This window comes from Mangifera indica, chromosome 1, assembly GCF_011075055.1.
Source record: "Mangifera indica cultivar Alphonso chromosome 1, CATAS_Mindica_2.1, whole genome shotgun sequence".
Taxonomy (NCBI): Eukaryota; Viridiplantae; Streptophyta; class Magnoliopsida; order Sapindales; family Anacardiaceae; genus Mangifera; species Mangifera indica.
Window position 1 is genome coordinate 12,754,723 of NC_058137.1, and position 24,495 is coordinate 12,779,217.

At 31.8% G+C, this 24,495-nt stretch overlaps 1 protein-coding gene across 1 annotated transcript; it reads left to right on the top strand.

The window, feature by feature from the left end:
• The first annotated feature begins 4,560 nt into the window (after positions 1-4,560).
• LOC123192891 (ankyrin repeat-containing protein ITN1-like) lies at positions 4,561-8,032 on the top strand. Its single transcript, XM_044605592.1, has 8 exons — positions 4,561-4,602; positions 4,736-5,071; positions 5,466-5,939; positions 6,071-6,220; positions 6,312-6,407; positions 6,530-6,580; positions 6,696-7,132; positions 7,304-8,032. Exons 2-8 carry the CDS (start codon positions 4,747-4,749, stop codon positions 7,925-7,927), a joined length of 2,157 nt encoding a protein of 718 aa, XP_044461527.1. The 5' UTR covers positions 4,561-4,602; positions 4,736-4,746; the 3' UTR covers positions 7,928-8,032.
• The last annotated feature ends 16,463 nt before the right edge of the window (positions 8,033-24,495 follow it).

Genomic DNA, 24,495 nt, shown 5'->3' on the forward strand with positions numbered 1-24,495 from the left:
AGGGAAAACCAATAGCCTTTATGAGCCGAGCTTTGGGAGTGTCCAAACGGCCGTGGTCTATTTATGCTTGAGAGATGCTGGCCATTGTTCATGCCATTCAAACCTGGCGACCGTATCTATTGGGATGAAAGTTCTACATCTAAATAGATCAACGAAGCCTTAAATACTTGCTAGAGCAACGAATAGCAACACTGGAGTATAAAAAATGGGTCGCAAAGTTACTGGGATATGACTATGAAATCACTTACAAATCAGGTCAGAAGAACTCAATAGCAGATGCACTTTCCAAAGTCATGGGCAGCCCTTCTCTAAATGCTTTATTCACTTCTTAAGCTCCATTTTGGGATGAAATAAAGGCAGAGGCTATTTGGCATCCATACATGGAAAAGATTGGCAAATTAGCAACTGAAAGGCCAGGTGTTCCTTACACATAGAGAAATATACTAGTGTGCTATTAAAACAGGGTGGTGCTACCTCCAAATTCATCACTAGTTAAAAAGCTACTACAAGAATTCTATGATTCTCATATTGGTGTTCATTCATGAGTGTTGTGGACATACAAAAGACTTGCTCAACAATTTTATTGGCCTTCGATGTTTCGAATAATGCAAGGGTACGTCTCTGCTTGTGATGTTTGCCAAAGAATTAAATATGAAACTCTGGCACCAGCAGGACTCTTACAACCTTTGCTCATTTCGTGTCAAGTATGGGATGACATTACAATGGACTTCATCAAAGGACTTCCAACTTCTAATGGCAAAAATACAATCCTCGTGGTGGTAGATCGATTGAGTAAATTGGCACATTTTCTGACCTTAACCCATCGTTTCACGGCGAAAATGATAGCTGAAAAAATTATTGATGGCATAGTCAAGCTGCATGGAATGCCCCAATCAATCATTAGTGATCGGGAACCAGTGTTCATTAGTCGTTTTTGGCAAGAGTTCTTCAAGCTATCAGGCACAAAGTTAAACTTCAGCTCCTCATACCATCCTCAAATAGATGGGCAATCCGAAGTTGTCAACCGGTGTGTTGAACAATATCTTCGCTGCTTTGTCCATCATCAACCACGCAAATGGACTTCTTTTCTGCCATGAGCAGAGTTTTGGTATAACACATTGTACCACGCTTCCACAGGGATGACTCCTTTTCAACTTTGTATGTACGACTACCTCCAACCATTCCGCACTACTTGATCGGTACGTCTCATGTTCATGAAGTGGACCAAAATCTAGCATCCCGAGATGACATATTGAACCAACTAAAGATCAACTTACATTTGGCTATTAACCGCATGAAGCAAGTAGCTGATTCAAAATGGTGTAACATTGAGTATCAAGTCGGCGACCTGGTCTTTCTTCGACTATACCCTTATAAGCAACAAACGGTCTTTCACCGAGCTTCTCAAAAAATAGCATGTCGATTCTACTGTTCGTATCCGATTGAGCAACGAGTGGGCAAGGTTGCGTATAAATTAAAACTTCTTGAAGGATCCAAAATTCATCCCATTTTCCATGTTCCGCTGCTTAAGAAGAAAGTGGGAGAATCCAACACTACTACAATTAATCTGCCACTAACAGATGATGATGGAGTAGTTGTTTTAGAACCTGCTGCTATTCTGGATACATGTTGGGTTAAAAAAGGCTCGCATTTTGTTGAAGTCTTGTTAAGTGGAAACACCTACCGGTCGATGATGCTACTTGGGAAGAGACTGCAGTCTTACAGGATCGATTCATAAACATGAACCTTGAGGACAAGGTTCCAGTGAAAGACAAGGGTATTGATAAGCCACGACCTCAACAACCATGAAGGTCTCAGTGAATTCACCGGCCAAATCAGAAGTATATGGACTAAGTCATGGGCAGCAACGTTCACAAAGAAAGAGTCACAATTGCAGTTATGGTCTCATTTACGATGGCACTTAAATAGCCATTTTTTCTGCAAGTTGTTATTTATGTTGCCATGAATTAGTTTGTGTTTTATGCATGTAGGTTGTGATCGCAATAATTGGAAAGGTTGTTAGGAATCTTTTGTATCTAAACACTTCTAATGAATAAAGAAGAGCAGAGAAAAATTTCCCAAGCATTTTCGTCTGTTCTCACCCGAAGAGAGCTATTTGCTAGTTTAATATCTTAAGCTTGGACTGGGACCTACCACATTCCAGGAGCTGTTCTGCAGTGTTACTTTGTGGGAGGCTTTTTTGTAGGGGTTCCTGCAAGTTGTTTCTTAATGAAATGGCTGCACAGTTAGCTCCTTGTGTGACTGTTTCTGTGGTATTGCTCCTGGTGGATGGGTTGTTGCTTTTCTGATACAGGTGTTTGCCAAATGCTGCTTGATACTGATAGCTGGGTAATGTTTGCTGTTTTTGGCTTCCTGCCGTGGCTGGCTGCGTTGGTCTTCATGTTATTTAGGCGGTTTTTGTCTGTCGTTTTTGTATTGTGAGATGTTTTGTTGACTTGAACTTAAACAGTGCTTTTTTTGCTATCTTCGTGGGATGAGTTTCGGTTGAATTTCAGCCCCTTTTTTGGGTTTTCTTAAATGTACACGTTTCCCATTGGTTCTGAAAATACTCATGTTGTCCCTATTTTTCGAATTCATACGTCAAATCTGTACTGTGACATGGTAATCCTGTCAATTTATAGTATTAAAATAGATATTTAGTCTCCACATTTTCTTTTATGAGATGAATTGACAGAATTACCCTTCCACAATTAAGTTTTAACCGCAATAAAGGCCCTTTAAAAATGGGGGTATCGGCAATGGCGTTTAACTTGTTAAGCATCTAGTCGGTGAAGAATAATTGTACTGGAAGATTGCTCGCGTGCCGATATTACAAAACAAAAGAGAAAGGTAAAGTACAACTATAGTGAATATATTAAATATTACTAAATCTACATTATAAGAGCATGATTATGTCGAGATTCCTGAGTCTTTACTTGAGAAAGAAGAAAATAATAATCCAAATAAGATCAGTCTCTCCATATGGCTAAAAAGTATTTTGTCATAAATAATTTCTGGACCCAAGTTTGGGTGCTTCGGTAAAAACAAATTTTAGATTAATATTAATTTTTGGTTTGATTCAAATTAAAATGCAAGTCCCCTGTCAGGATAATCCAATGAATTTTCATATTGGGTTGATAAAATTATTGGACCACTGATGTAATATGATCCTATTATATGCATGAGATCAGAAATTAAAATAATAGAAAGGGAGAAATATGGAAAATTTGAGGATGAGCACATCCATTTGATTAAGACCGGCTCACTTATGGGAAACTTTGCACTTTATTCCAAGTTGATGAACAGTGCTTAATACTTTATTCTAACTTGATGAATACTAGGTGAGTTTCTTTTATGTTGATTAAGTGTAGAAATTATATGATAACTTTATTATAGCTTATCAACTATATTTAAAGAATTTTCTAATAAATAAAGTAGAACAATATAATTAGTTCAATAAAATTTTCCGTCCAAGGTTTGCGTTATTAATACTTTCCCACCTTTTAAGTACCAAAGGACATTTTCCATTCACAATTAAAATTCAAATGTTAGTTATATATAATGATTAAAAGTAATTATGTTAATATTTAGAATATATGATATGAGTAATATCACAACATCTCGGTGCTATTTAAACTGAAATTATACTTTGAAGGTGTGAGAGTGCTTTTCTAATTAGAGTTGAATTATCTTAGTGTGTGCAATTTCGATTGAATCACACTGAGTTAGTGTGATTTAAATTGGAAATGTGCCCTTTGCACCTTGGTTATGTAGTAATTACACTAAATATGTTAGATCCAGTCAAATCTCATAATTTCAAGTCTGATCTACCAAAGTGCACCATCTCAATTGTGATTTGATTAGGACTGCACTTGCAATTCGCTAGCAGCATTGTTGTTGATGAATTTTTTAATTTTTAATTTTATTTTTTTATAATTATTAATCTTAAAATTAATGTAAGCAAGGAGTGAAAGTATATTTTATAAAGTATGAGGGGCAAAATTGTTGTTAAACTTTAGTAAACATTACAAAAAATTCAAGACAGTGTTTTTCTCCTCGCTCTTCCTTTTCTAAAATTTGTGTCATATACATATGTATATGTGTTGTTCTGTTTTGTTGAACTTTATTTTACCCTAATTCATGAATGTAGTGTGTTGGATTGTAAAAGCCCTCTCCAAACACATACCCTTATACGAAATATATATCTAAAAAAGATGTATCAAATTAAAACATCACATGCTTAGAATTAATGTCAATATGCTTTATTAATAAAAGTCTCACAATTCCAAAAGTATACTAATAAGTAATTGAAAATCAAGTATATGACATTTCAATTAATAGATTTTACAAATAGAATTGGATGACAAAATAAATAAATCATATAAAGCCAATCACTAAAGAGCAAAAAGCATGAATCACGTGGAAACAGAACTTGGATTAAAGCATTGTTTATAAAGAAAAAGTAAGAGATAACAAAATAGAAGAATAACTTAAGGTAGCTACTTAACAATTGTGAGTTTATCGCTGTATTATATATAGTACATCTCACTCTATGGAAATTTAACCACCACTAGAAATTTTGTGCTACAAACTACAGTTCTTGTAAGTTTAATGTTTCGTGAAGATTTCAACTTATTTTTAATGGTTCATTTAGCAATTTTAATTTATCTATTCTTTCAGTTATAGTGCCTTAACGTAGTTCAGGTAATAGATAGATGTGTTGTTTAATTTTCAGGGGAAGAAAGCATGGCCGGATTTGCAGGCATTGCAACCGAGAAACTTACTGAAGAAAACTATGAGAATTGGAAGGAATGCTTGAAGAACTATTTTATAGCTAATGATCTTTGGGATGTTGTGAAAGGGGTTTATAAGAAACCAGAGGCATCTGAAGCGAACTATAAGGAGTGGGTTAAAAAAAATGCAATGGCGTTACATGCAATCCAAATTTCATGTAAACGAGATACAATGTCAAAGCTCAGGGGAAATGAATCCGCCGAGGATGAGTGGAATCTTTTGGCTAACAAAAACAGAACGAAACCACCAAAAGGAGGAGTTGACATCAAGGAAGAAGGTAATTGTCAGTCTTACTATAGTTTAATTGCAGATATTCTGAATTTACTTTTTTAATTCCGGATAATATTAGTTCACATATAGTCTAACTGCTAAAATACAAAATTGCAGTTACTTATTAAGAAAACCGTTCAATTAATACTTACGTTTCCTCTAATTTAATTTTCTTTATTAGCTTCCATATAAGTGTTCTCCTTTCTCATTTAAAATATTTTGCTTCAAACTTGCATATGCACACTTTTGCATACTATATTATGATCATTATGAGAGGCTATTTTATATACCTTACGTGAGAGAACTTAATTAATTTCAAATCAATCTGCGATTACTGAAGACAATAAACTGTATGAGAAGAAAACTCTATATTCTTTGTCTTATAGTATTATAATTTGCAGAACAATTGAAGTATCGCGACATATCCAAGGCCGTGGAAAGAGGTGATTGGGCAGCTACAAGAACTTTCCTTGAGGAAAGAACTGACGCTATAAAAGAAACGATCACACTAAACGGTGACACCGTTCTTCATGTTGCGGTTATGGCTGAGCAAACAAAGATTCTGGAGAAGTTGTTAGAATATTCAACAAAAGAAGACTTAGAAGTTAAAAATAATATGGGCTACACAGCTTTCTTTATTGCTGCCATCAATGGATTTAAAGATATGGTTGAGATTATGCTGGAAAAGGATAATAATTTGGTTAGGCTTAAGGATGCTCATAACCTAATTCCAATTGTTGCCGCATCGTTTTATGGCTCCAGAGAGATGGTACGTTATCTTTACACAAAGACTCCACATGAAGAGCTAAGCCCAGAACACACTGATAGGAGTGGTGCCACTCTTCTTAATTGTCTCATCTCCGATGAGCTTTATGGTGAGTTTCCTTGTAATTGTTTTGTACGTAATTAATTCAAGATCTTCTCTCTTTAGATTTTACTTACAAACGCTGGTCAATCAGTATATATAAAGTTCATACGTTGAAAATTATTTGATCATTATGTGTAGATGTGGCTTTACATCTGTTGGAAAAATACCCACATCTGGCTTTTGTGGAAGATCTTCATAGAAATTATGCAATCAAGTTGTTGGCTCATAAACGTTCTGCATTCCCAAGTGGAAACAGATATGTTTTTTGGAAACAGTGGATTTACTCATGTAAGTGATATTGCTTTAAATTTATACCTTGCTTAATTAATTTCCTTATTGAATAGTTTATTTAGATGCATTTAACTTCCTATGATGCAAGGTATAAGGGTAACTGTCCCTCAGTATGACACAATTTTTCAATCAAGTGATGAGGAAAGCAATGTAAGGATTCAATTGAAATTGAATATTCAACAAGGTATGTCCAATATTCAAAAATTATAAACTTTCAACTGTGGCTACACATTTATTTCATTCCTTCTAACAAAATATATATATATATATATATATATATATATATATATATCTTTTTCTATACAGTGCTTTTCAGTAAGTTACGAGGGCTTATTTGGAACATATTGGCATGGATTAGTACGTACATGAAATTTGGACTTTATCTTTTATCTAGATGAAATGTAGGTATTGAAACTTAATATGAAAGCTTTAATTCTTTTTTATTTATATATTGTATTTTCATGAATTACAGATTCCGATTTAAATCATCTATACGAGAGGAAGTTCAAACATATTGAGGCCATTCAAATTCTGAAATGTGTATTTCAGCACATACCATATTTTAAGAACGATCAACTTGAGAAATTTGGATGGGATGAAGCTATATACGATGCTATAAAGAATGGAATAGTGGAATTCGTTGACGAAGCGATTGAATCGACACCTGAAATCATATGGAGGAAAGATAAAAACGGAAGAACAATCTTTGCAGATGCAATTATTCAACGCCAAGAAAACATTTTTAGCCATGTCTACAAATTAGGTGCAAAGATGCGCATAGCTGTTATTCGACATGATATCTTTGGCAATAATTTCCTTCATTTAGCTGCAAAGTTAGGCCCTCCGTCTCAACTTGATCGAATCTCTGGTGCTGCCCTCCAGATGCAAAGAGAACTAGAATGGTTTGAGGTAACAATTTAAGGAAATTCTCCAACGCATCTGTTTGTTTGTTTGTTTGTTTTATTTATCACATTCTATTAAAATTTTAACTGTCTTTCTCAAATCAAAATATTTTGAAAATATTTCTTTGTTTACTCGTAAGTTCAACCTTAATTTTGTACTGATGCACAATCCTTTCAGGAGGTGAGTAGGATTTTACCTCCAAAATACATGGAAGAAGTGAACGAAAACAACAAAACCCCAAGCGAGTTGTTCACCGAGGCACATGCAGAATTAGTGAACGAAGGAGAGAGATGGATGAAGAACACTGCAGCTTCATGCATGGTTGTGGCAACCCTTATTGCTGCAGTCATGTTCACATCCGCTTTCACAGTTCCAGGCGGCAACGATCAGCGAGACGGAACCCCAATAATGTTGAACCGCAAGGCATTCCTGATCTTCGTCGTTTCAAATGCGTTATCGTTGTTTTCCTCTTCAACTTCTGTGCTAGTGTTTTTGGGAATTCTCACTTCTCGCTATGCGGAAAAAGATTTTCGAACATCCTTGCCTACAAAACTTATAGTTGGTCTTTTCACTCTCTTCTTTTCGATAGTGACGATGATGGCATGTTTTGGCGCTGCTATTTCTTTACTTCTTGAAAAAAGATTGAAGTGGGTTGGTATTCCCGTTATTATTCTATCTTTGATTCCCATCTTTCTTTATGCCTCGTTTCAATTTCCTCTTCTTATTGAGATACTGATTTATACCTGTGGAGGTGGGATATTCAAGAAGAAAAAGGTGACAAGTGATAAGAAGAGAATTTGAGATAATAGTGTGCTTTTTTTCATTTGTGCTTTTTTGTTCCGTTGTTTGTATAAGATTTCCCAGAAATTCTTCGATTTCTTTATGATGTAAATGCTTATTGATATACTTTTCATGTACTTTTTGTCAATAACCAGAGTTGAACTAAAAATAAAAGCCTTACGGGGCTCAATTTAAGAGGCATTACAATCTAATAGTTTGACAGAAAAACAAAAAGATGACAAGTGATAAGAAGAAAATTTGAGATAATAGTGTGCTTGTTTTTTTCTGGTGCTTTTTTGCTACGTTGTTTATATAAGATGTCACAAATAATAGTTAAAACATGGTTGATTTGCAACAAGTGACATGTTGGATTCACAACTTCTTTGCTGTAACTCCAGTTCCCTCATGTAAAAAGCACCAATTTCAACGTAGTTAGTTCATTCATGACACACATGTTTAATACTGAGAGAACCTGCTATGAGTTTTCACACAATGCATAGTATAGTTATAACCGAAAAGGTCAATTTCAATTTTTAACATAAGTTTTACAACAAATCTATTTAGAGACTGTCTATCTACTCCCTCGATTTCAAAACAAAAATCGTTTGAACTTTGTTATTTTTATTTTATAATAATAATTGACTTTTTGAGTCAATCGAAAAAAATTAAAATAAGAGAAAATGGTATATTAAATTGAATAAAGAATGAGAAAGAAGTTTAATAAGTATTATAATTACGGAAAATATTTATCTTTATTGTTTTAATTAATGTTTCTTAAAAATTTGTTTTTCATTAAAACAACTTTTATTTTAAAACAATAAAAAAAACTTAGGACTTATAGATTGTAGATCTTACTTATTGCTGGCCAATTAGCATTTGTATAACATTAATTTAATATGTAAACTTCCATTTTGACTCCTTTCAAATGCAATTTCTTGAATAAATTTTTCATATTTTTTAAGTCTCCCTTATTTGTTGAGCCTTGCACTTACCCTAGTGCTATTTCTTGGTCCACACCATTTCCTAATTATATTTATTACTGAATTTTCAAACGTTTGAATCTTTGCTAAACTTATTTTATAATTACAAAAATAAATTATCTAATAAGTTTTTAACTGTATAGCTATTAATAAATCATAATTCAACAGGTGGAAAGGTAACCATGAGGTAACCAAAAAAAATATTTATCTTACTGTTCACCAACCATTAGATTGTTTCAGATAAAAAAACTAAAAATTCAAGTCAAAAAATTAAACCGATCTAGTATGAATATATATATATATATATATATATATATATATATATATGATAAAATTTCACGTCATTAATGACGTGGAATAAAAGTCTCTGTGCAAAAATTAAAAATTTGAAAAACTCTTCATTTAACGAATCTCTCTTATTCATCTAAATCATCATGAAATTTATTCAACAATAAAATTTTCAACAAAACTCAATGTGCGGAACTGAAATAACTGTTCAATAACGTGGAATAAAAGCACCTCTTAACTAATAATTCATTACACCAACAAATATACTTAAAGTACGTGCACAGTTGTCTTCATTGTTGTGTTTTGTGTTCATGCAAAAAAAAAAAAAAAAGCCGTTGTTTCACAGGGATTGTAACAGTTTTTCTGATTTTACTAAACCAAAGACTTTTCTTCGAAGTCTTTGTCTCAGGGACAAAAATGTTGTTAACTCTACTTTATAAATTAATGGGCTCCAGCATCAAAGTTAACAAGTTAAGAATAAAGTCATGACACTTTCCTCTGGTAGAGCTCAAACTAAAATATTTCATCTCAGGCTAAATAACCTTGCACCTCCAATGTATCTTGAAAGAACAATGCTCCCCATTGGTTTTGAAAACCACTCATGTTATCCCTATATTTCAAATTTATGCATTAAATCTTCACTGGGACAGGTTAATAGTGCCAACTTATAGTATTAAAATAGATATTTAGTCGCCATACATTTATTATGAGATGAATTGACAAAATCACCCTTTTACAATTAAGTTTTAACGATAATATGGGCGGTTTAAATGCGAGGAAATCGGCAATCACGTTTAACATGTTAAATAGAAGAATAATTGTATTGAAAGATTGCTTCCCCAATATTATAAAACAAAAGAGAAAGATAAAGTACAACTATAGTGAATCAGTACTGAAGCTACGGAATAAAAGCATGATCATTTCGAGATTCTTGAGTTCTTACTTGAGAAAGAAGAAAATAATAATCGATCTCTTTATCAAGCTCAAAATTTTTCTGTCATAAACAGTTTCTAGACCCAATAATGGATGCTTTAGCAAAAGCAAGTTTTAGATTAATATTAATTTTTGGGTTGATTTAAATTATAGTGTAAATCCCCTGTTCAAGATAATCCAGTTAATTTTCATACTGGTTTGATAAAAAATATTGGACCAATAATGTTATATCAATTTGTTGTCTGCTAGAGATTGGAAATTAATTAAAATAATTGAAAAGGAGAAAGATGGAAAGTGTGAAGATTTAAGCAAATCCAATTGAGTAAGACTGAACTCACTAATGGGACACTAAGCACTTGACACTTTATTCCAACTTGATGAATAGTAGGTGAGTTTCTTTTGTTTTGAATGAGTATAGGAGTTACGTGTACCTTTATTGTGGTTTATCACCTATATTTAAAGAATTTTCTAATAAATAAAGTAAAACCAAATGATTAGTTCATTAAATTTTCCATCCAAGGTTTGCTTCATTAACACTTCCCACCCTTACGTTTCACACCGTATTTCCCATCCACTATTAAAATTTAAATTCTCTCTCTCTCTCTCTCTCTCTCTCTCTCTCTCTCTATATATATATATATATATATATATATATATATATATATAACTATCCATATCCGCTTTAAATATATAAATTGATACATATTTTGATGTGTGTTATAATATGATTAAGTAATTTTGAATTAAAAATAAAATAACACTTAATCATATGATGACACACATAAATATATACTTATTTACGTACTTAAAATAAGTATACATAATATTATTCTATATACATATAACGATCATATAGTATATATTTTTCTCAATTTATATATTTACATATATATATATATATATATATATAATGTAAATATCATTTACACTTCTCAAATGCAAGTAAATAAATTTCTTTCACCAATTTGGAAAATCATCACTTAAACCTTGTCTTCAATTTAAAAATTAAAACCATATCCAACACTATTTTAGATGGTTGAAAGTTGTCAGATGCAATCTTTGTTAGATCTCACCAAGGAGGGTGTGATCTGGCCAAAATCATACATCAGAGTAAAAAGGTGTAATTTCAAATGAAATTATTCAATTCCACTATGATTCAAACTTAAATTACATTGATAGTGTGTGAGGATGCAATTCTGGTTGGAATCACAGTATATTTATGCTATTTAAACTAAAATTATACGTTAAAGATGTTAAGTTGTTTTTCTAACCAGAATCACCCTATCTTGATGTGTATTGTATTGAATCACATCGAATAGGTGTAGTTTAAGTAGAAAATATGTTCTTGCACCTTGACAATGTTATAATCCCACCTAGATAGGTTAGATCTAGTCGAATTTTGCCATCTCAAATATGATTCTAATCAAATTGCATTATCTTAAGTATCTAGATAGGTGGCTTAGCACTTTTAATTTATCGTTTCTTTCAGTTATAGCGACTTAAAATGGTTCCAGTAATAGATAGATCTGTTGTTTAATTTTCAGGAGAAGTGAGCATGGCCGGATTTGCGGGCATTGCAACCGAGAAACTTACTGAAGAAAACTATGAGAATTGGAAGGAATGTTTGAAGATCTGCTTTATAGCTAATGATCTTTGGGATGTTGTGAAGGAAGTATGAGAAACCAAAGGAATCTGAAGTGCAGTATAAGGAGTGGGTTAAAAAAAATAGCAATGGCGCTACATGCAATCCAAATTTCATGTAAGGGAGATACAATGACAAAGCTGAGGGGAAATGAATCCGCCAACAATTGGTGGAATATTTTGGCTAACAAAAATGGAATAAAATCATCAATTCGAAAGTGCTGAGATCATGCAACTAGGTAATTCTCAATCTTACAATACTTTAATTGAAAATATTCTGAATTTACTTTAATTTTCTTTATTAGATTCCATTAAGATAATTTCCTTTCTCATTTAAAATGTTTTGATTCAAACTTGCAAATGCACACTTTTGCATTCTATATTATGATCATTATGAAAGGCTATTTTAATTACCTTATGTGAGAGAGTTTAATTTCAAACCAATCTGCCATTATTGAAAACAATAAACTGTACACCCAATTTTGAGAAGAAAACTCTAAATTCGATCTCTTAATTTGCAGAAAAAATTAAAGTATCGCAACATCTCCAAGACCGTGGAAAGAGGTGATTGGACTGCTACAAACACTTTCCTTGAGGAAAGAACTGACACTATAAAAGAAAAGATTACACTACCTAAAAAAACATGACAAGAATAATATATATATTTTTCTCCGTGTCTACAAGCATATGAAAATATAGATTATAATCATTACAGCAGTTAAAAAAAAACAAAATAAGAAAATATGGGAGAAATAAATATCTTTTGAATTATAAATTCGTCGTTGCAAATCTTTTGGATTGAAAATAGCCATTGCAAATCTTTTGGATTACGGGGAACAATTTCATAAAAGAATCATGATGTCCAATCATTTCAATAGTCTCCTTCAAGCTGGAACTAAATTATATGTCAGCTTGTCAAGTATGCAGACTCGGATATCTATTTTGACAGACTATCTCCCTTAATCTAACATGTGTGGTGCCCAAGACTAATAGTTTTGAATATGGATTTAAAATAAGCACGGGCAAGTCCCTTAGTAAAAATGTTTGCAAGTTACTGATATGAAGGGACGAACTTGAATCAGAGCATTTTTTCTTCATATTTATATTTTTTTAAAAACAAAATAACAATCAATTTCAATGTGCTCGATTTATTCATGGAAAACAAGATTAGTATCGATGCGCATCACTAACTTGTTGTCACAAAATAAGGTGATTGGCTTAGGGACCTCTATGAGCATATCTTTGAGGATACATGTTAACCAAATTATTTCTTTGGTTGTTTTGGCCATGGTACGATATTTTGCTTTTGCTAAAGAGAGTGCAATAGTTGGTTGCTTCTTTGAACACCATGTGATGGGAGCATCACCTAGGAAAGTGATGAACCTAGTTACTGATTTTCTAGTTGCACAGCATGTCCCCCAATTTGCATCAATGAAATCTTTGAGGATAACTTTATTGTCTTTGGGATAAAAAATTCCATGGTTGGGAACACTACCCATATTTTAAACAACACATTGTGCCATTTTCATATGTGGTTTTCTTGGAGTATGAAGAAATTGGCTTAATAGATGGACTACATAAGCCAAGTCTAGTCTTGTTAGAGTTAGATAAAAGAGCTTTCCAATCAACTTTCTATATTCTCTTGCAATTGTTAGGAGCTCAACATCATCTACTAAGAGTCCATGATGTTACGAAATGAGAGTTTCAACTTTCTTTGAACTTTCAATGTTTGCTTCAACGATTATATTGTTTGTGTATTTGTGTTGACTAAGAAAAATTTCTTTTTCATTCTTGTGAACTTCAAGGCCAAGTAAAAAATGCAAATATCCCAAGTCTTTGATTTGAAAACAATTTTGGAGATATTTCTTAGATTATGCACATCTTTTATTGTTATTTCTAGTAAGAATTAAATCACCAACCTAAACTAAAACGATTAATTTTATATTGTCTTGATGAAAAGTGAATAAAGAATTGTCTGAGTCACTTTGTTTAAAACCATATGCAATGACAATGTAGAACTATTATGTAGGTCCTACAATGACACACATATGTGAGATGTGGTTGTTGAATCTAATATCCAGATTTGATCATTTGAATTAAAATTTAACTCAATTTCTATCACAAATGAAATAAATATATATGTTTTCTTTTCCTTCGAACTCTGAAGGTATAGAGGACAATTTCTCTTCCAATGTTCATCCTTGTTGCAGTGGAAGCACTACCCTTTTGCCTTGGCCTGTTTGTATTAGATTGGTCTTTCTTAAAGTTCCTTTTCTGTGGTCCAACTTTTGGACCTTTCCAAAGTTGTTTGTGTTTCTTCTTTGCTTTACTCATAGAGGCAATGTTAACTTTCTCATACCCTTTCCCTTGCTTATATAATTCCTGAATCTCATTCAGAAACTCTAAAGTATGCATTCGATTCTATTCAGATTGTAATTTGTTATAAATGGTTTATAACATTCAGGAAGGATTGGAAAATCAAATTCAACTTGATTTTGTAGGGAATCACAATCCCTTAGACATTTAGCTGCTCTAGAATATTTATCATCCTAATGATATGGTCATTTGGAGGCATTCCCTCTCTTAGTCTCATTTCGAAAATTGTCATACATAGATCGTACTCGACTACTCATTAGTTCTCTCCATACAACTCTTGTAAAGCCATGAGTATATCGTATGCACTTAGCATATTTTCATACTTTGTTTGGAGCTCTCTGTTCATTGAAGCTAGCATGTAGCTTCGGCCTCTCAGATTATGATCTTGCCAAGCTTTGAAAACTTCCTTTTCATCATCCGTGGCATCCAGAGCCAAGTCAAATGGAATGGGTACTTCCAATACATATGCAGGCATTTAAAAAGGTGAGAACAATTCTTAAATTTCTTATCCAGTCTTTAAAGTTTGGTCTGGTTAATATATTGTTATCTAAAATTCGTAGCAAGACATTATTGACCATTTCTTTTTATCTTTTCATAATCGTTTAGAAAATATTGCAAAAAAAAAATTAATTTTTTATTAGTGTCTTGTATACATATATACATACATACATACATATATACATATATATATATGAATTTAAACCCTTTTATTGCATAATCTCATTAACTCCCATTATTTTATTCAAATCCCACACTACCTTAGACAGGATCTGAAAATTTCATTAGATTAAATTTCTTAGTGGGGAATTGAATTCTTATTCAATGTAATAAACCTCACATAATAGAAATCTTGGTTAATTAAATTTAATAAGTAGGAAACCCTTTCCATTTATATAATTATATAAGACTCCATTCATTTAGCATGTTTTTCACTTTAGATACTTCACATAATAGAATTCTTGGCACCCTTAGCTAGTTAAATTTGAACTATCACGCTTTCCCAAAATGTCATTTTCATCATATCTTCACATAATAGAATTTTTGGACATGATAAAAATAATAACTTAAGAACAAGATAAATTTAAGAGAAATTAAATTAAATGCCCAAAACTAAAGAGGGCTAAGCAAAATTGTTTAAAACTATTAAGATTTAGCGAAAATACCCTATTTTTGTGAAATGACCAAGTTGCCTCTATATATAAACCAAGAATTTTAGATAATTCCCTTTACATTTCTCACAGATTCACTAGTAAAATTCAAAGGAAAAAGGCATCTCCTATGGGTCTTACATGGGCTTTTCATGTTTTCCAGTAACTGAAAACGGTAAAGAAGGTTAGTACATCATCCCTACTCTTATTTGGATCAATTTATTGTTAATATTATTAAGATTTGAGGGAGATTTTGAGGTTTGAATTTTTAGGGTTTTGATATTACTGTCGACTTTTCATGTTTTCCAGTAACTGAAAACGGTAAAGAAGGTTAGTACATCATCCCTACTCTTATTTGAATCAATTTATTGTTAATATTATTAAGATTTGAGAGAGATTTTGAGGTTTGAATTTTTAGGGTTTTGATATTGAACAATGCATAAAATGTTTTGATTCTTGGTTATTTTGGTTGAAATTCTTGAGGGGTTTTGTATTATAGGATGTGTAGATTTGATTTGTGTTAAAATTGGAGACTGAAATAAAGATTTTGGGCCAAACAATGGGTTCGAATTGATAGTAATAGGGTCGGTGGGAACAGTGGATCCTATGGGCCGAATGAAATCTCCCATTGGCAGGAATGATCGCCCGTGGGATGGGGGGAAATTTAGGTTTTTCAAAATATTAGAGCTAGGGAGATAAGGGGAAATCCACGGGGGTCTGTTTAAAATTTTACAAAAAACCGTGGGTTGATCTATGAAAACTGTGGGTTGGGGGTAAATTAACTTTTTTAAAACTGTAAGGCCTGTAAGAGATTAGAAAATGGATAAGGGGGCAAAGAAAAAATATTGGACCTGTTTAAGAGTAGTAATTTTGTAAGGGCGTAAATTGATATTTTGCACACCTAAGGTTTTTCAATGTGTAGTTTTCAAATTTCATATCCGTTTTTCTTGTTTTAGGGTTTTTCGATATGTAGTTTTTGAATTTGACATTTGTTTCTTTATTTTTTTTAATTTTTTAGGCACATTTTATAATGCAATTACGATATAGTTTTCAAAATTTAGATCCCTTTTCTCAGATTTTTGAGTGATTTTTCAATTGTTGACATTTTAGGGTATTTCAACGTATAGAATTCGAATTTCTATTTCGTTTTTTTGATTTTTTTTCATTTTAGGATATATCAATTTGTATTTTTTAGATTTTTGAGTGATTTTTCGATTGTTAACATTATAGAGTATTTCAATGTATATAATTCAAATTTCAGTTTTTCTTTCAGATTTTTGTCATTTTTGAAAAGTATCAACTTGTATTTTTCAGATTTTCAAACGATTTTTCAATTGTTGACATTCTAAGATATTTCAAAATATAAAATTTCAATTTCAATCTCATTTTTCAGATTTTTGTCATTTCTGAAAAGTATCAACTCACACTTTTTAGATTTCTGAGCGATTTTTTGATTGTCGATATTTTAGGGTATTTCAACATATAGAATTCGAATTTCAGTTCTGTTTTTTAGATTTTTATCATTTCTAAAAAGTATCAACTCGTACTTTTCATATTTCTAAACAATTTTTTAATTATTGGCATTTTAGGGTATTTTAACGTATAGAATTCAAATTTTAGTTCCGTTTTTCAAATTTTTGTCATTTCTAAAAGTATCGACTCGTACTTTTCAGATTTCCTAGTGATTTTTTTATTGTTGACATTCTAAAGTATTTCAATATATAAAATTCGAATTTTAGTCCATTTTTTATATTTTTGTGATTTCTGAAAAGTATCAACTGACACTTTTTAGATTTTTGAGCAATTTTTCAATTATTGATATTCTAGGGTATTTAAACGTATAAAATTTGAATTTCAGTTTTATTTTTCAGATTTTTGTTATTTCTGAAAGGTATTGACTCGTACTTTTCAGATTTTTAAACGATTTTTCAATTGTTGGTATTTTAGGGTATTTCAACATATAAAATTCGAATTTTAGTTCTATTTTTAAAATTTTTGTCATTTCAAAAAAATATCGACTCGTACTTTTTAGAGTTTCAAGCAATTTTTTATTATTGACATTCTAAGATATTTCAATGTATAAAATTCAAATTTCAGTTTTGTTTTTCATAGTTTTGTTATTTCTGAAAAGCATCGACTTATACTTTTCAAATTTTTGAGTAATTTTTTTATTGTTGACATTTTAGGGTATTTCAACGTATATAATTTGAATTTCAGTTTTATTTTTTAGATTTTTGTCATTTTTGAAAAGTTTCAACTCACATTTTTTAAATTTCTGATTAATTTTTTTATTGTTGACATTCTAGGGTCTTTCAATGTATAAAATTCAAATTTTAATTTTTTTTTTCAGATTTTTGTCATTTCTAAAAAGTATTGACTTGTACTTTTCAAATTTTAGTTCTGTTTTATCGTTTTCTAGTTTTAATCTTTCTATGTTATTCCAAAGTAGAGTTTTCCTATTTTAGCTTTGTGTTTTCTTTTTTTAGTTTTCATTTTCATATCTGTTTATATCTGTTTTTGATGAAATTCTTACAAATGTTCAAAATTTTTTGTAAGATACTTCTCATAAAAGAAAATGTGTTGAAGGCAAGTTATGAATCCCCGACAAGTTAGGACATTTCCGAGCAGAAGTGGTATGTCGTGTCCAGCGCACTACCCTGTCCAAAATTAGGTCAACACTAACCTCAAAGCAACTTCGATTGTTCGAGAGGACATGTTTTAGGTATCTTCTTCGTCTACCAGATATCAAGTTATCTAAAGTGTTGGTACATGCATTTTTTTTACGACAGCTACATCGACCTTTAGTTAGAGATGAGTTATGGTTCAAGGTTGAAGGGGTTGACATGAGATTCAAACCATTTGAGTTTTCCTTGATGATAGGCCTTTCATTCAGCCAATTCATTGCACTTTTATCGTATATTCCCTGTGTATTCGAACATAGGATTAGAGATACCTACTTTCAAGGCTAGCAGAAAGTACAGTATCATGGTATTGAGTTTTTTTTTTTTTTTTTGCCAAGCCATGGAGGGATGACAATGTCAATGCCGTCAAGATAGCCTTGTTGTATTGCCTCTATATGGTGTTGCTAGGGAATGATCGATAAAAGAAGGTATCTGTCGAATACCTTCAGTTGGTTGATCATCTAGATGGGTTTAATTCTTATCCCTAGAACATGCTAGTATGGCAAATAACATACAAGTCGATGTCCCAGGCGAGTGACAGAGTCTGTTCTGATCGGATGTCAAAAATACATAAATATGACTTTTACGAATTTCTTTTTGCTTTTCAGGTAAGTTTATATTTCTTAATTATATATATTAATTGACAAAAATACTAATTGATTTAATTTAACCATTAATGGTTATATTGTAGTATTGGATATATAAGACGATGGACACCTTATATGATTAGGTGGATATGGTCGATATCCATGCGTCTCCATGGATTTTTCGATGTTCTTACTTAGAGTCATATAGGCATTATTTTCGTTGGTGACAAGTATGTGATAATTAATTAATGAGTTAATTGATATCTTGAATATTGTAAATATGATTAATTTGAAAGTTACCTATTCAATTTTTTGAACTTGTTTGCCAAAGTGAAAGGGAGAATTAATATGATAAGGTTTCAGTCCAATAGAAAGTTCATTAGAACTTTTCAAGTACAATAGTGATGGATGTTGGCTTGAGGAAAATAATGGGAACATTCTAATGAATTAAATCCATAATTAAAATGAATATTAATTATGAATAAAATTACTATTTTATCTATAAATTGTAGATCAAATTATCACTATGTCAAACCTAACGTATTGATAAATTCTTGAAAAAGAAAATAGGCTCATTGGAAGCAATTTCACTAATTGGTACATAAATCTTCAGATTATTTTACAACAAGAAAAGAGATTATACATCTTTAAGGGGTCGTTACCCTATGAGCTTAGTCCTGATGCCACCCAAGATAAAAAAGATACTTTTGATAAGTTTCTTGATCACTTTATGGAAGTTCAACGTCTTATGCCAAATTTTATGTCACCTGAGCTTCAAAAACAACATGAGGAAATAAATGCTCCATTTATACTTGCACACCTTCAAGAGTTATATGCCACTTGTGTAAGGGTTAAATGATATAAGGTGTCAAGTGCATTATTTGATTGCAAACGTTCCGATGAAGGACAAGTTGGCCCTTATGTTGTCAAGATGATTAGTTATATTGAGCGGTTAACTAGCTTAGACTTCATCATGGACAATGAGCTTGCTATTGGCCTAGTGCTGAAATCCTTCCATAAATTGTAGACTAATTTCATTATGAACTTTAACCTAAATGAAAAGGAGAAAACCTTTGAGGAATTTTTGTATATGCTTAGGCAAGTTCAATAGGAGGTACGAAAGATAGCTTCAAATAATGTGCTTGTGGATGAAGCCCATGCGCTTAGATCCAAGGCTAAGGGCAAAGACAAAACCAAGGCTAAACCTATGCCCAAAGCAAAGAAGCAACTAAATATTGCTACTCAGCCAACAGATGGTGTGAGGAAGAGAAAGGTTATCTACTTCTATTATGGCAGAGCTAGTCAATGGAAGAGACATTGTAAACCTTTTTAGAAAACAAGAAGAAGAAGACAACTAAGCCTATGCATAATAGATTGCTTGCCAAAAGAGAGGTTGACTTACGAGTTAGAAATAGAGTATATATTATTATATTAGCCGTAGGAATTTATTATCTTAGGTTATCTTCTAGACATGTTTTAGAATTCAATAAATGCTATTATATTCCGTCTATTTCTAGATTTTTTTTTTGTCTGTTTTAGATCAGGAATGATATTCACCTTTTATTGCTGGTGATACTATAACCATTTTTTTTGATAATATTCTTTATGGAATGACTAATTTGCATAATGGTTTGTATATTCTAAAATTGGATAATGAAATTTTTAATGTGAAAAATAATAAAATTTTGAAAAAAAATGAACTAAATACCACATATTTATGATATTGTAGGCTTAAGACCAAAACACATATAAAGATTTCTTGAACAAAGAGTTTTGCAATCATTTGACTTCCATTCTTATGATAAATGTGAATCGTACTAATTGGGTAAGATGGCCAAAACACTTTTCACTAAACATATTAGAAGAGTGACTAAACTGTTAAGGATTATTCACAATGATGCATATAGGCCCATGAATGTGCTTATTAGATATAGGGAAACCTACTTGATCATATTTACTAATGACCTTAGTAAATATGGTTATGTGTTTTTGTTGAAACACAAGTCTGAATGCTTTGATAAATTCAAAAAATTCAAGAACGAGGTAGGGAAGCAACTTAGGAAACAAACTAAAATCCATCGCAATGACCATAGAGGTGAATACCTAAGTACTAAATTCAAAGGATACCTGAATGAACATGAGATAGTCTCTCAACTCACTCTTTTTGGTACACCACAATATAATGGTGTATCAGAATGGAGAAATAGGTCATTGATAGAAATGGTCAGGTCCATGAAGAGTTTTACCAATCTACCTATATCTCATGTAACTTTGTAGATAAAATTCTATATGAGTTATGAACTAGGCAAAAGCCCAATTTGTAATACTTAAGGATTTAGGGCTATAAAACTTATTCAAGTGTTTTTCTGTGAAAGACTTAGGAGAAACATTCTATGTTCTAGGGATTAAAATTTACTGAGATAGAGAGTGCAGACTACTCAGTTTAAGTTAAAGCACGTATATAGATAAGGTGTTAACAAGATTCTTTATGAAGGAATCCAAGAAAGGATTTTTATCCATGTCTCATGGTATATATCTTTTGAAAGAGATGTGTCTATCTTCATAATCTAAAAGAGAAAAAATAAGTAAGGTCTTATATGCCTTGGCTATAAGATCAATCATGTCTATCATGCTATGTATGAAACTTGATGTCTCATACATCATAAGCGCTTGTAATAGATATCAATATGATCCAGATGAAAAACACTGGATAACTATCAAGAACATCCTAAAGTACTTAAGAAAGAGTAAGGATGCGTTCTTGGTTTATGGAGAAGATTCTGAACTCACTATTAGTGGTTATAGTGATACCAGTTTCCAAACTGATTGAGATAATTTTAAATCATAATCTAGGTTTGTGTTTTGTTTGAATAGTGGTATAATAAGTTGGAAAAGCTCTAAGCAAAGTACAGTGACTAATTCTATAACAAAGTTTGAGTAAACTGCCCTTTTAGAAGTAGCAAAAGAGGTTGTATATATCAAAAAGTTTGTAATAGAACTTAAAGTGATTCCAAGCATTGTTGAGTTGATTAAGCTTTATTATGACAACAATGAAACAATTGCTCAAACAAATGAGCCATAGTCTCATCAAAGGTCTAAACACATATTCAACAATGAAACATATAGATAAATAGGATTAACATAGATAACAATTTGGTTGACCCATTAAGAAAGTCTTTATCATAGCAAAAACATGATAGACATGTAGTAGGAATGGGCATAGTACATCTAGGAGATTGTTAAAGTAGGTGCCTTAGAGCCAATTGATTTGACATTTATAATTGTAATTTATCTCTTTAATTAATAAAGGATTTATAGTTATTCAGTTCATATGTTTGTCTATTATATAATTGTGTGAATAACATACCCTTAGAATGGTAGAATTATGATGAATGAATCGAATGATTGATCGTGGGAACCTTATACACACATTAAATAGTCATTATAAAAATGTTCATAATCTCGACATTACAATGTCCAATGGCACATGTAATAATGATGAGATTACCATAGTATTGAATTACCTTATTGAAAGGTAGCGATAATTTTCACGTGTCAAAGCTATTTGCTAATGGTTTGGTACAACACATGGGTGTACATTGTATACATATTCATCAGACTAACCTCACTAAAGGATATCCATATGGATGGTTGCTTTAGTGCCCATGGAATAAATCCTTTGAACATCACAAGTGCATGTGATCCTTTCACTTGAGATTGTCAAACTATCTCATGTAAAGATTGGTATGGTTTGACATTATCCAACGTATCACTATAATAAAGATATCATAAAGGCAATAAACAACTATATCGTGAGATACATGGAGGCTTTGGTTTATCAATAAAGGATTCGTCACTCCTGAGCATAGGAAAAGATATCTCATATATGAATGTTGAAAGACATTCATGATTACTTGAATCTGTGGCCATAATGGGATAAGGTTATAGCCTAATCTGTACATATCATTAATTTGCATTAGCTCATATTGAAGAACTACTGAGATATACATACTTTTATGTCTCAACTTTGAGATACATTAGTTGATGAAAGGATTAAATTACACATAACTATGATGTTGTAAAAGCTTATAGACATGTTCACTAACACTCTATCATTCGGGTGGCCATGATGTTTTACTATAGGCCAATCTTGTTTGTTTATAAATTCAACCTAAATTTAGACACTGCTAGTTCAATCAAAAGTTTAGGTTGAGTTAGAATCATATTTTAATTAACATTGTTATTGACGCACATTTATATGCTTAGAGTCTTGTTAACGTAAGCTTCCATTGTTGTGATCTAATTTCCAAGATCTAATTGATAGAAGCCCTAACAATTTTTTTTTTTTTAAGATTGCCTCCCATTTATGCTCCACGTGGAACCAAGGAGCTATTTCAAGAAGGTTGGATAGCAATTTTTACATAGTCACATGAAGTATTAGAAGAGCCAACAATACTGGTATAATTTCTAAACACTCTATATGTGTTTAACATGTTCATGAATCTATGCATTAAAACGAGTATCCTGGATGTGTTTCAGGATCTTTGATTTTTTTTAAAAATTTTTAATTTTACTATATTATCGATTAATATGCCTTAAAACCCTATAATTCTTGACACCCATCCAAAGTTTTTAACCAAGATTAGATTAATATCTTCTACAAATGTTCAAGGTGCATAAGACATTAATCCTCATACGTATCGTGATGTATATGATGGATCTTATAGCCAAGACATATGGAATCTTACTTATCCTATCTGTTTTAGATTATGAAGATGGACATATCTTTTTTGAAAGACATACACCATAAGACATTGACAAAAATCCTTTCTTGGATTCTTCATACATAATGTCTTTACACACCTTGTCTATGTATGTGTTTTGGCTTAGACTAAGTAGTCTATGACCTTTATCTTAGTAAATTTTAATCCCTAGAATGTAGGTTGCTTTTCTTAAGTCTTTCATGGAGAAACATTTAAATAACCAAGCCTTTACTGATTGCAAGTTCGGTATGCCATTTCTAATAATCAAGATGTCATCAACATACAATACTAGAAAAAGTAACTATGCTCTCATTGACCATCTTATACATATATGGCTGGCTTTCATTTTTTATGAAACCAAACTCTCATACAACTTCATAAAAAAAAATGTTCCAACTTTTGGAAGTCTGCCCCATAGATAGACTTTTGTAGCTTGCATACTTTATTAGCTTGTCCAGTAAGAACAAAGCCATCAGATTATGCCATATAAACATCTTCTACAAGGTTTCCATTCAAAAAGATAGGTTCGATATCCACTTGAAAGATTTCATAGTCATGCTATACAGTAATAGTAAGGATAATCTTACTAGACATAGTGATTAGTGAAAAGGTTTCATCATAGTCAATGTCATATTTTTATATGAAACTTTTGGCAACCAGTCATGCTTTATAGGTATGCACATTACCTTCTATGCGAGTTTTCTTTTTGAAAACCCATTTGCACCCTATGGGTTTTACTCCTTTAGGTGCATCTACCAAAGTCCATACTTGGTTCTGATACATGAAGTCTATTTCGAATTTCATGGCATCCAACCATTTATTAGAATTTGGACTTAGGACAATGTTATTATAAGTCATAGGTTCATCATCAAAGATGACCAATACGTCACCATACTAAGTCATAAGAAAACTAAATCTTTTTAGCTTGCGATGTACTCATATAAATATACATAGCTCTTGTATGCTTTGAGGTTGTTCCTCTCGAGATTGAGGAACTTCCTCATGACTAATCATCTATGATGGCACATCATTGTCTAACATCTATGATATCTTATGGCATATCATCGAGGTTCACCCTCTTCCCACTAGTCCTCTTAAGAATAAATTCTTTCTCAAGGAACACATCAGTAAGGGTAACAAAGACTTTTCGCTTCTCTAAGTGGTAGAAGCAATATCCCTTAGTTTCCTTCAG